Source organism: Zootoca vivipara, chromosome 12 (assembly GCF_963506605.1).
Source record: "Zootoca vivipara chromosome 12, rZooViv1.1, whole genome shotgun sequence".
NCBI lineage: Eukaryota > Metazoa > Chordata > Lepidosauria > Squamata > Lacertidae > Zootoca > Zootoca vivipara.
In genome coordinates, this window is record NC_083287.1 from 1,806,194 (window position 1) to 1,819,731 (window position 13,538).

Here is a 13,538-nt window from a genome sequence, read left to right on the forward strand (position 1 = left end):
CTTATTGCATGTGACTACAGGGAAAAGAAAAGGTTCACCAAAGAATTGCAGTGGGAACTGCAACAGGGATGTTGTTCTGACTGACATGAAATTTGCAATAGTTATATTCATGGCTTCCAGCATCTCCACAGACCACCATCCTAACACAGTAGTTTTCATGGTTTTGTTAACAAAGTAAATTCAAGAGAATGGTCACATTTTTACGTTGCAGCCTGGGTACAGGGATTTGCAAGGAGAAAGGCATGTTCTAAACCCTCAGGGACGTGAGCTGGGGAGTCAGGTTCGATGATTATGCCTTCAAAAATAGAAGCAAGATCTTTGAAGGAAAAGGAAATAATCTAAAAAGAAAATCGAAAGGAGTTGTATTGGTAATATTGATACAGGCCTTCCAAACCACTCTAGCAGCAAGTTTGGGATAGTAAATCATGGCAGCCCATTTCATTAGGGAGGGCACCCAGGGTGGGTTTTTTAAGGTGAACATTCATTGAATACGTACACATACTCAGTCACAAATAAAATTCTTATTTTTTTATTTTAAAAGGTATTTTATTAATAAACAAAATAAACCAAAACTAAAGAGCATAAAATAAATACTATTAAATCAGGTTGAAAGCAGCATAAGGTTGAACATTTTCATTGAATTTAATGTTCCAAAACATTACAAAAAATACCAATTTTTCCACAAACCTGTTAGGTTGGATTATATGTATTCTTTTCTAATAAATTAGCTTAATCATAGCTAATATGAACCAAATTTTCTCAATCCATTCAGCTATAGTAGGAGTTATGCTGCTCCCCAATTTTTAGCTATTATAATCTGAGCAGCAGTTATAAGGTTAAACACTATTTCTTTATTATTTTCCAGAATAACTTTTTAGATAACCAAGTAGAAATATCTAGGGTTCCAAGGGTATGTAAAACCTAACATATTTGAAATTTGATTGTATTGGAAGAGGAGGTTCTTCCATGGCACTTATGAAGTCCTCAGTTGTCAGAATGACTTGACTCTGCAACATCATATTTATGTTTTCTATTTTCCCCCAAATAATATTTATTCATTTTATAAGAATGAAAAAGATATACAAAGTACAAATATACACAAAAAAGAAGATAAAATCCAGACAAAAGGAAGAAAAAAAGGAAACAATAAGAATAACAATTCATCTTACTTTCATCTTATAACTTTCTAAACATAATTAACTGGGCTTCCTCGAATCCCCCATCTGATTTTCATTTAAATTCATCTTTGGCAATTTTCATACATCATACCTTTAACTCATTATTTAAACCTTTTTACATATTATTCTCAAACTTTACCCTATTTTAATCTTTTCCTAATTTCCTTACTTCTATCATTAACTTTTAAAATCATAATTAAATTACATCACTTAATAGGTATTTATCCATTTATATATCATTACTTCATTATACATTCAAATCCTTTAATAATCACATTAAATTAATTTCAGCAAAACTAACCTTATATTCCATTCCCTACCACCTCCTGTCTCCTCTAAAGAGAACCATATTTAAAAATATTAATACTGTATTACATTTCTAATAATTATTAATTATCTTCAATCTTCCCCCACCAACTTTTCCCTCTGGTCACTGACTTTCCCAGTTAGTTTGGCAAGTTCCATAAATCAGTCAAATTCCTATCTGGATTAACCTATATCTCTGACACCAAAATTCCTTCCTCACCCCACTCCTTTTCTAACATATTTCAAAACCTCAAAACCTTTACCCCCCACTGCTGCCCCCCCCATCACCATCCACCCTTCTATTTGGCATCCACTTCTCCTGACTTTTCCAATTTCTTTCATTAGCTTCTGTCGCAGAAACAAATCCTGCTCTCTCTCCTGCACAAAAATGAAGTTCTTCAGTACAGTCATACCTCGGTTTAAGTACGCCTCGGTTTGAGTATTTTCAGTTTAACTACTCCGCAGACTGTCTGGAATGGATTAATCCACTTTCCATTACTTTCAATGGGAAAGTTCGCTTCAGGTTAAGTACGGACTTCCAGAACCAATTACACTCATACTTCAGGTTAAGTACGCTTCAGTTTAAGTACTCCACGGACCATCTGGAACGGATTAATCCACTTTCCATTACTTTCAATGAGAACGTTCGCTTCAGGTTAAGTACACTTCAGGTTAAGTACAGACTTCTGGAACCAATTGTGTTTGTAAACCGAGGTACCACTGTAGTTCTCCTCCTTTATGGGCTTTCAATCTCTCATCCAGAAAGTCCCTCACTATCTCGTCTTTCTGGGCTTTCCGGCTCTTACCCGGAAAATCCTCCTTTCTTGTCTCATGTTTTATTTCTGTGGTGTCCTCTTCAGTCCTAACAGTTTGAATGAACCTTTCAATCTGAAGTCGATTTGTTTTTACTTCCATTCTGATTTCCGAAAGCAGCCTCAAGACTGTCTGTTCAAAACAAAATGCTGTTTCATCTACAGCCATTCCTCCTCTTTCAAGGACATAGCAGGGTTGAAAAACAGGAAATGGTGAATCCTTTGTCTCCGGAGTTGGAAGTTATTTCTAAATAGCAACATATCGTTGTAGATTGCTCTTTTATTTTTTAAAGTCGTTAAAACACTTCATCAAAAAAGTTACAAGTTCTTTTAGTAACGTCTATCCCCTTGCCAGGACTTCAAAGCCTTCATGAACAAAGCAAATTCCTTAACGATGAGATCATAATGGTGTCTCGCCTTCCAACTGAGAGTCGTTTCCAAAGCGAAAAGCAGCTTTTCTCATGCAATTTCTCTAAAGTTTGCAGAGCTTTTGTCAGGTAACTCTCCTCCTCCCCTTACCCTGCTTCTGGGGAGGGATTTTAGCTCAATCTTTAGAGGTTTTAAAGCCTCAAAGAGAAGTTCTCGGATTCGGGCAAACGTTACTGCTTTCCAACTCAATCAGTGGCCAGAGACCAGCTTCCTTTTTAGATCCTTTCCCCGTGACCCGATTTTAAATTCATTTAATTTTATAGCCCCTTTTCTTTTACTCACGGTATCCAATATCTTCAAATCTTTTTAATTTGGAAGAATCCACCGCTCAACAGGCTGTCGGCTCAGAGCATCACGCAGCAAAGGTAGCAAATGACTCAAGGCACCCACGTCTCCACTCCGCTCGCTCTCAGGGCTCTTACTAGAGCTTACCAGGGAGCAGAGGAAACATGTCTGGGCGCAGCTGAGTCCCCATGACCCCAGAATGCTCAATCTGGGGTTCTTTTGGGGGTCCGCGACGCTCTCACAGCTCCCCCCTCCTTCACAGCACCAGGGAATCTCAGAGCTCGAGATTTCCTTGCTGCTTAGCAATGGCGGTAGACCGGAAGCCCCCATATTTATGTTTTCTAGATCAGTATCTTGCTATTGTTTGAAATCTTTAACTACACTGCATATTGAATACATATTGCCTGCAGCAATAAATGGTCAACAACATTTCCTGAAAAGCTTGAGAAGTTTTACTACAAGTTTTACTATACAAATTTTGTTAAATAAAAAGATAAACTGAATGCCCTATTGCAATAAGTGGTAAATATTCCTGCACAGCTAGTTGAGAAACTAGCTGTGGAATGCTTGATAACCTTTCTAAAAAATGAAACAAACCTCAGGCAAAAAGACAGAGGATCTTTGCCATATAAAATGAATAAACATCAAACAAATGAACATTTTCCCATTTTAAGAAACTAACAGTACAAACCTGTAAATGTCTACTCAGAAACAAACCTCACTTAAATCAAGGGGACTTACTCCCAGGTAGATGGGTTTAGGAATGCAGTCTTTAAAAATCCTCAGAAAAAATGGGTTTCTGTTAACTGAAAGCATACTGCAGATGATTTCAAAGTCAAAGTGGAAGATAATTATTTGTAAATCCAAAGCTGAAGAACCAAACCATCTGAATTCTATTTTAGAATAAACATTGTTAATTGTCAATTCTAGATAGCATTTCTTCTCTGCAAAATCCCTTTTGACAAATAATATTTGCGTACCAAACGCTCTATGAAGAAGAGTAATAACAGAAAGCAAAGCTGCCGCTTTTATAGGAAAGGAACAGATGGATAAGGTGGAACTATAATTCTCCAAGGCACACATTTCAGGTTTGGCTCTGGACACTGACTGGAGGGGGAAATATACGGAACAGTTACATTCAACAGCAGGCTGCAGCCCTCAATAATGAATGTCATGGCATTCCCAAGCAAAACTACTTTAGCCTTGTTCTACCATGTCCAGAAGTTAGTGGGACTGACACGTAACTATTACTACTACCAGAATTATAAAGGTTATTATAACAAACACAAGCTTCAAAGACATTCGCACAGCATGGACAAGCTCTGCAGCTTAGCAAGCACACACTTTTTGGGATCAGCATTGCACTGCGCGGGTCTCAGCTGGAGGGCCCAAACAACAGCCCAGGGATTGTACTCCTTCCTCTGCACAGCTACAAGGTAACCTCAGTTCTGAATCTTTTTATGGGATACCACCAAGCACTTAATGCAAAGATGAGGAACCCCAGACCTGGAAGCCAAATGCAGCCCTCCAGACCTCTCAGTCTGGCACTCAGAATTCCCCCCAGGTCACACCCCTCTTCCCAGCCGCATCTCTAACTGTCCCTGCTCCACACTCCACCCCAAGTTCTTCTGTATGGATGCAACACATCCTTGAAGAACTGCAATAATGTCTCTTGCTTGCAAGACAAATGTTGATAAAGCATGCATGGTGTTTTAATGCTGTACCACATCCAGGGACCTTAGGGTGAAGGGTGAGCAAACAACAACAACAACAACAACAACAACAACAACAACAACAACGTTCAGAAATATCTGGCTTTTGTGTGAATAGACTGTAATGGATTGTCCTACATCTAGGGTACCAGATACTGTTGGTGAATATTATAAACTAATAAATGGTAGTAGTTAGATAATATTTGGGATATAATGGAAAATACAAGCTGCAGAACTATGCCAGGCAAGGAATTCATGGGTTAGCTTATGTAAACCAGCCCAGCCAGGCTAGCTAAGTGCAGCCAAGTTAAGGAGCAATGGGGATGAATAAAAATGGGGCAAATAAAAATAACTGCCCTTGCCCCACCTGCCTCCCCACCCAGCTCTGAGGAGTGGACAGAGACAGGAGAACTGGCAGGTTGCCAAGGTGATGGGGGGGGAGCAAGATGTCATAGGAACAATTATCTGAAATGTAAAAGTTTGCTGGGAAGGAGTAGGGCAGAATTCCATGGGCTGCTGCAGAGGTGAGAAGCAGGAACGAAGAGGAGGCAGGCAGGATGGCTCTGAATGCAGTGCTTGGGGGGGGGGCAGGGTCAGCAGCTCCTGAGATGAGAAAGCTGTAAGCTCTGAACTCAGGTTGTACGTACGTGTTAATAAACCACATTTAAAGATGCTGCAGACTCTGTCATTTCTCCCCGAAGAGACACAGACTATGGTTGAGGGCCATGACCCCGGGAATCTTGTGCAGCACTCAGCAGACATTGGGGTGGCTTCTAACAGCGCTGTGCAGAGATTGCTATACACACCTTGGCATATGGACCTCATAAGGTTGTCCATTTCAGCCCTTGGGCTGAAATCAGGTTATCCACCCCTGGATAATGGCTTCGCAGGGTAGGGATTTCATTTTTCATGAATTAAGAGATAATGGATTGAGGTGCATCTTTAACGGCGAATGCTCAGAATCTGAACTGAAGAAGCTGGTGCTGAAATGTCTGCAGCTCCTTCTTCAACCATCAAGCTCATACAGCAAAAAAGCAGTTTTGGTTTGCAACCCAGCATCCACCTTTGTTAACATGGATGCTCCTCATCAGCAATAATGTCAAACTTTATACATCCATAAGCCAAGCTCCCAATGATGCATTTAGCCATAATGCTGCTATTTATACCTCTATAAAGTTAGTTTATTGCAATATAAATAGTAATGCTAATGGCATTAATGGCAGAGTTCTGTGGCATCACAGATGTTGAGCGCTGCTTTTCTGCTGTTTGTATTACAGTTTATATCGTCATAAACGTAGCAGGGTAGCCCAAGTTGCCTCATTTTCCCTGCAAGGAAGATGAACGTCTGCACTTAGGATGCAAAACCAAGCCTGGTTATAGAGTCATTTTTATGTATAGGTTTTTGCAGTATTCCATAGATAGCTTTGAATGAGCACCATGCAAAAGCATGATCTAAGGAGCCCTGAGGCCAGGCAGTGTGTGTGGGGGAGGCCTTATATAGGCTCCAAGGCTCATTGGCCCAAATCTTGCAATAGCTAGGAAACTCTGGCCATTACAGAATTCTCTTCCCAAAGGGCTTGCAATGTCTTTGAACTTCCAGACACCAAAATACATGAAGCTCTTCTTTGCAACCCACTCTTGCCTCTAAGGGAGGCAGGTGGGTGGGGCTACCTCTCTACTGCACTGCCCTCATTCCCTGTATGGCAGACTTTGTCAGAGGCAAATAGAGGAATTACTTCTGAAAATATATTTATGGATGTTCTGAGACACAAGTTTAAACAGAGAGAGATTTGCCCAAACTGTCTTGGTAGCGCAATTTACCTTTGCATAATTGTACTAAAGCAAGTAAACCTTTTAGATAATGCATGTAATAGAAAACTTACGGTCTCCGTGACATCTCAGGGGCCCCACAGTCAACTTGGCTTCTGAGCCAGGCCGGTCGATATCTCCAACCATTACTTGACTGACAGGCAGATGGTCCTTGTAAGATAGGAGGCCAGCATCTTTTCTCCTGAGTGGCCACAAAAGAAGATAACATCACAAGCTATCCATTGAAGAGTGATTTTTTGTCCCAGAGAGCACTGAATGGTGAAATTATGATTCTAAGAAAATAGTTGTTCCAAAATAATTATTAGCCTTTTCATAAGCAGAGGCTTGACAGCCATCTGTCAGGAATGCTTTGATGGTGTTTCCTGCTTGGCAGGGCGTTGGACTGGATGGCCCTTGTGGTCTCTTCCAACTCTATGATTCTATGATATGTTGCTACACGACACAAGGGGGAGAGTGGGGAGGGGTGCCCCAACTCCATCATGTCACTATGCACATCCCTTCTGCCCTCCACATGCTAGAGGGCTCCTGTCTGCGGCAGGGACCCTTCTCAATGCATGTCAGCTGCCCGTACAGTGCAGGGTCCTACCGGTAATTATACAGGGTTCTCTATCAGTGTTTCGCAACATGTGGGTTGTTAACTGCAAGTGGGTCTGAAGGAAACCCAAAATAATTGTGGTTTTTAATCATTAACTGGTATGATGAATGCCTCTTACAACCTTTGGCCTAGCATAATGCTGTGGGGACACTTATAACCAAATGCCAAAAGGCTCAATTCTGCCATCCCTCTGAGACTTGCCAAAATGCACTTTATTGTGAATCAAACTATTAAAAATAGCCAAAGTTTGTTATAGCCGCTTGTGTAACTGTGTTATTAGAATAATATCTTTATATCCTATGAAGCAGAGCCCTGCAATCAGATGGTTAATGTTCTTTCATTCCCATTAAAAATATGAGAAACTTTATAAGTACTATAAATGTTTCATCAAATTCCTCACTAATTACTTAACCCCTGTGTTAAGTAAATTTTTGCTTGGCTACATCAAGTCATGGTTATAAGATACCTGAACAAAAGCAGCAGTCCGAAATTCATGCGACAATGAAACAATGAGTCACCATACCAAGTAAATTTGGATTGGTGGACCAGCATACCAAACCGGTTGGGAAGAACTGTTCTGAATCATGTGGGGAGCCTACCGGGGTAACAAGTCTTTGAGCCAGAATCATGCCACCCTCAGGCACATGGAAGGCAGGGGGACAAGTGACAGAGGATTCTTGTCCCTGCTCTCCATCTTCACATGGAGCATTTCAACACCCAAACAGGGCTTGCCTTAACCCACTATATGAGCTGCTAAGCTATATTTGCAATCAGATAGCAGTCTATGTGTTCTCATTTTCTGCTTTTTGTCTTGTGATTCCTTTAACAAACAGCAAAACTACATTTTCAGGGATTCATCATCTTCTATGCCTTGAGCCAATGAGGGGGCCAGGGAACCAGAATGACAGCAGATTGACCAAATGCAAAAGCAGAGTTGAAGCTAAACTTACACTGTACTTCAAACTAATATAGGAATTAGTGCTTCCTTTGGAGGAGTTATCCATTTGATTCTCGATTTTTGTTCATACAAAGACTGCCAAATTAAATTAAATTCCTACCTATCTCATAAATGCTATTTATAAATGTCGGTACCACAATTCCACCACAAAACAGGTTTCATGGAAATGCATGAACAACAATGATAGTAAAACATTGTATTAAATCTCAAATCTCAGGAAACTAATTAAAAGCATGATTAGACCCAAGACATCCCTTGTGGCTGATTGATGCCCCTTTCCAGTGCCGGGGAATCTCTCTCCTTGGTGGCTGGGGCAGGTCAGTGGCAAGCAGGTCTGCCTCCTTCCCCCTGTCCCCTAAACATCCTGCAAAAAAGGTTGAGTCTGGTGTGCATAAAATTGTGTGCCTTGTGTATGAGACTTAGTGGAAGTTTGCTTTTGCAGAATGTATTTTTTGCAAAAAATGCAGCAAGTGCAAGAATGTGCTTTTGCCACTAAAGCTGCAACTAGAGAGTAGGGTCTTTCCCCCCATGTCTCTCCCCCCCCCCATTCCTGGGATGTGGGTCTCTCTCAGAAGCTGCTGAAGCAATGAGGAAGCAACTTGCTTCTCGAAATCTCTCTCTGAGACTAGAGAGAGACAATACCAACAAGAGCATAAAGAAAGCTAAACTACATTGCTAGTTGTTTATGAGCAATGTGTTGATCTGTATTTACAACATTTTAAAAACAAGTTTAAAGACCGTTTGCAGTAAAACTTTGTAACTCCTTTCTTGGTGCAGAAAGCTTGTCCAGATCAGGGAATTCTGCTCACATAACTCTTTAACATGTCCTCCCTCTTGGGCAGCACCCCACTGGCAGGCAGCTCTGTGCCCTCTCCTCCCCACCCTTCATCTGACAAGATGAATTTTAACAAGGAGAAATGTAAAGTACTACACTTGGGCAAAAAAAAAAAAAGAAAGGCACAAATACAGGATGGGTGACACCTGGCTTGAGAGCAGTACATGTGAAAAGTATCTAGGAGTCTTGGTAGACCACAAACTTGACATGAGTCAACAGTGTGATGCAGCAGCTAAAAAAGCCAATGCAATTCTGGGCTGCATCAATAGGAGTATAGCATCTAAATCAAGGGAAGTAATAGTACCACTGTATTCTGCTCTGCTCAGACGTCACCTGGAGTACTGTGTCCAGTTCTGGGCACCACAGTTCAAGAAGGATACTGACAAGCTGGAACGTGTCCAGAAGAGGGCAACCAAAATGGTCAAAGGCCTGGAAATGATGCCTTATGAGGAACGGCTTAGGGAGCTGGGTATGTTTAGCCTGGAGAAGAGAAGGTGAAGGGGTGATATGATAGCCATGTTCAACTATATGAAAGGATGTCATATGGAGGAGGGAGAAAGATTGTTTTCTGCTGCTCCAGAGAAGAGGACACGGAGCAATGGATTCAAACTTCAAGAAAGAAGATTCCACCTAAACATTAGGAAGAACTTCCTGACAGTAAGAGCTGTTCGGCAGTGGAATTTGCTTCCAAGGAGTGTGGTGTAGTCTCCTTCTTTGGAGGTCTTTAAGCAGAGGCTTGACAGGCATATGTCAAGAATGCTTTGATGGTGTTTCCTGCTTGGCAGGGGGTTGGACTGGATGGCCCTTGTGGTCTCTTCTAACTCTATGATTCTATGACAGTAACTGCCCACCCAGCCCCCACCCAGCCAGGATCGCAGGGCTCATGAGAGAAATCTTGCACAGCAGAGATGGGGAACCTCCTCTTACGGCTGCAAGGCTGTCTCAGCCAAGCCATGCCCACCTGCCCTGTCTGATGTCCAATGTGCAGCAGCGGATAAAGCTAGGCATGGATGAAAGGGGCTTTGCAGGGACTGCCAATCACCTGATCAGTTGCAACAGCTCTGCCCCTGTCAACTCTACCATGGGGACCTTACCTAAGGGCTAGAATAGTTTCTTTCAAGAGATGGCGCACCCTCACCCTTTGGCACAGGTATGGTTGCAACTTGCTAGCCAGCAAATTGGTCCAGTTGTGTTGTTTCAGGTAACCAGCCCTGGGTTGAAAAGCTATTGAAATGCTGGCTCTGTCAGCAACCTGTCAGATTTGGCCTTGGCTCCATCCATGACTTACCAATGTCCATCCTGTCTCTGGCTCTGCCTGTTCCAGCCTCAACAGGGGCCTTGGCAATGTTAAAACAATGGATAGCAGTGCTATAATGGAATAGGTTTGTTCGGAGGGGAACTTTCTACAGTTCTGCTGGGCCCATTCCACTAAGAAACTAATGGAGAAAGAAAAGGGAAAGAGCATCAACACAAACTCTCTGTCTCTTTTCCAAAGGGCAGGAAAAGCTCTTCTGCTCAAACGCAGCACAGATTCACAACCCCCTGGACATATCCAGAAGGATGCATTTCTGGCCGAGTGTCACTGGAAGGCAGCAAGGAAGGCTCCACACCAGGAGTTGGTGTTTCATGGTGGCAGGGAATTTCATGACCTTAAACGTTCACTTGGTCACCACTGTTTACTTGGTCCTTTTCAAGTGATGAAGAGAACAAGCATTTCTTTTAAAAAGGAAATGCAATTAAAGCAATTAAGAAAATAAGTATAACGTTTTAGGATGGTATCTTTTTAGAATGGCTGTCTAACACTTGTGATTAAGAGGGTAATTAGAAACTTAATTACTGTGCTTTTAAAACAGTTAAAGTGTTGTTTGAAAACAGTGGATATCAATAGCGGACTGTTGTTTTCATTTTTGGTTGCTGGAAAATTGCTGTTCTCTCTCTCACTCACTCACAAACGAATGAGCACTATAAATCTACTTTAAAATACAAAAATTATTACTATCCACTTACTACCGGTATATTTTCTGCTGTGCATAAATAGTGGCATAAATTTAGGAGGGGTCACTGCACTGAAAGGGTCTCTCTGCATGCCACATCTTTTTCACAGGGTAAATTCATTAAATCCCCACTGCTTTTTAAGTTGTTATATCTAGGATTTAAGTTTTATCAATTCCACCAGTTGCTTTTTAACACATGAGATCCTCCATCGACTTACAGAAGAGTCAATTTCCATTTTTTAAGCAAAGGGATTTTTCACTTAGACACGGATCATGTTGAAACCTAGTTTGTTGTTTACTGTATAACAATGGTCACTGCTTGTGAGTTGTGGAAATATTTATGCTGCTGAGGAATAACTTGTGACCTGAAGCACAAGGCAGGAAGGGGGACCCATTTGCCAGCCTTTAAATGGCATCCTTCTCAGAAAACCACCATTTACAGTAATTTTAGATGATGCATTTAGACGATCGCATACCCTCCAAGTGTCCCTATTTTCCAGGAACAATCCCAGAATGACAAAAGCCACCCCGGAATGTCCCTATTTCTCCCTTTGGTGTCGCCACTGCCAATCTCAGGGAGGAGGATGAGCTGGGCATGTTCTGAGCAACGGCAGTGGTAGCTGCAAGGGAGCACCAGGGCCACTCACTGCTGCAGCTCATAGAGGTTGCTGGAGAGCAAGGGGGGGGGAGGCTACCAGCGCAGAAGCCCACTCCCTGAGTGGGAGGAAAGGGGTTTGCTTTTGGTTTTACAAAATGCTTTGTGCATCCACACCTAATCTTGCCCCTTTCTAAAATTTATTTATTAAGGTGTGCTTTTCTTTTTGTAAATCTACCAAAGAATAAAATAAAATAAAACCAGGATTAAGGGGTTTTCTCAGGGCATGTGTGCTCTGTCCCAGTGGTGCCCTCCTTCTGACAGGAAAGGCTCTGCAGGGGGATAGTTAAAGGGGGGGGGGTCAAGGAGGGTCAGTTGGGGGGGAGTGAGAAATATCCCTATTTTCATCTGAGGAACGTTGTAGGGTATGGGATTTTGTGTTATAATGCTGATACTTCTGCTGCTCTTTCTAATGTTCCCTTTACACTACATTCCCTGTTGCATTATGGAACTGTGGCTTTTTGATTGATGTTCACACCAGTGTGGGTGATGCAACACAAAAGCACTCCCATCCTTTGTGCACATGTGCACTTCTGTTCCCCCAAGATTAACCCATGAATTCGGCAGGAAATATCAGTGTGCTGGGATACCAAGGTTTTCTGAAAACAGTTAACACAGAAATGAGTGCTGGATTTCCACTAGATTCTGCTAGATTTCCAGGTGGCTTTTATGTCATACGAAAGGCCACATAAAATGCAGAAGGTATCAGGTAAGAGAATGTTGGGGAAATGGAATAGTGTGCTGTCTGAATATAGCCTTGGTAAGAGGGCCCCACAGTCTGCTTCTGGAGTATAAATTAGCTGTCCTCCTCCCCACCAAGCATATGAAGCTGGAGGGGGAGACTCTGAGAATAATAATAATAATAATAATAATAATAATAAGAATAAAATTTTATTTATACCCCACCCTCCCCAGTGAAAGCCAGGCTCAGGGTGGCTGACATCAATAAAATTACAATAAAACATAAGAGAAAGAAAAACAATTGATTAAAATGCGGATTAAAATACAATTAAAATACAATTTAGATTTATTTTATTTTTTTAAAAAAATGCAGCCTCATTTTAAAATGGCCCAAATCAAAACCATAAGGGAGGAAAAACATAGGTGCCAGACTGAGTCCAGCCCAAAGGCCAGGCGGAACAGCTCCATCTTGCAGGCCCTGCGGAAAGATGTCAAATCCCGCAGGGCCCTGGTCTCCTGTGAGAGAGCGTTCCACCAAGTCAGGGCCAGTACTGAAAAGGCCCTGGCCCTAGTTGAGACCAATCTAACCACCTTATGGCTCGGGATCTCCAAAATGTTGTTATTTGTGGACCTTAATGTCTTTCGCGGGGCATACCAGGAGAGGTGGTCCCGTAGCCTGCTTGCTGATGGAGGCCTTGCGGCACCTGGAGAACAATGGGTGATGGCCAAGCTATTTTGGTGGAGAAACCTCTGGTCGCCCAAGAGATGAAGGGAGCTTTCAGTCACCACAGAGCTCATCAGAATTCTGTGTTGCTTACAAGCATTAAAGCCCCACAAAGGAAAGCGAGTTAATTACAAAACAAGTCCAGCATGCTGACTTCATTGTGGATATTTAGAAAAAAATCACTGCTGGAATATTCAGTACTTAGATAATAATGCACCCGCTATTTAAAGATTTTGTAAATTTTGATTGCAAAAATGGCCTCTATCATCCTTCTCTCCCAAAGGAAATCACCCCAAAAGAACAGGGATTAAATTCTCAGTGTGCTGTATTCCACTTAATAACCAAATGGGAGATGAATAATCCTGTAATTGTAATGAGATAGATAACATCTTGGAATAATTTTCAGATTTCTGCTTTCTTTGCACTACATAAGATTTGCAAAGAGCTATAAGGTCTCCCAGAAATAAAGTGTCAAGATAGTATTTTTAAAGTGTTTGTTAGCTTTCTATGCAGAATGCATGCATAGGCCCCAGACAAACTAAAA

The 13,538-nt window shown here is 41.7% G+C and overlaps 1 protein-coding gene across 1 annotated transcript in view; it reads right to left on the bottom strand.

Moving 5' to 3' along the window:
- CNTNAP2 (contactin associated protein 2) overlaps positions 1-13,538 on the bottom strand; it is an 869,542-nt gene that overhangs the window by 98,303 nt on the left and 757,701 nt on the right. Inside the window, exon 15 of the mRNA XM_035101355.2 lies at positions 6,606-6,733. Within this exon, the coding sequence (XP_034957246.2) occupies positions 6,606-6,733 (128 nt within the window). The remainder of the gene's footprint in view (positions 1-6,605; positions 6,734-13,538) is intronic.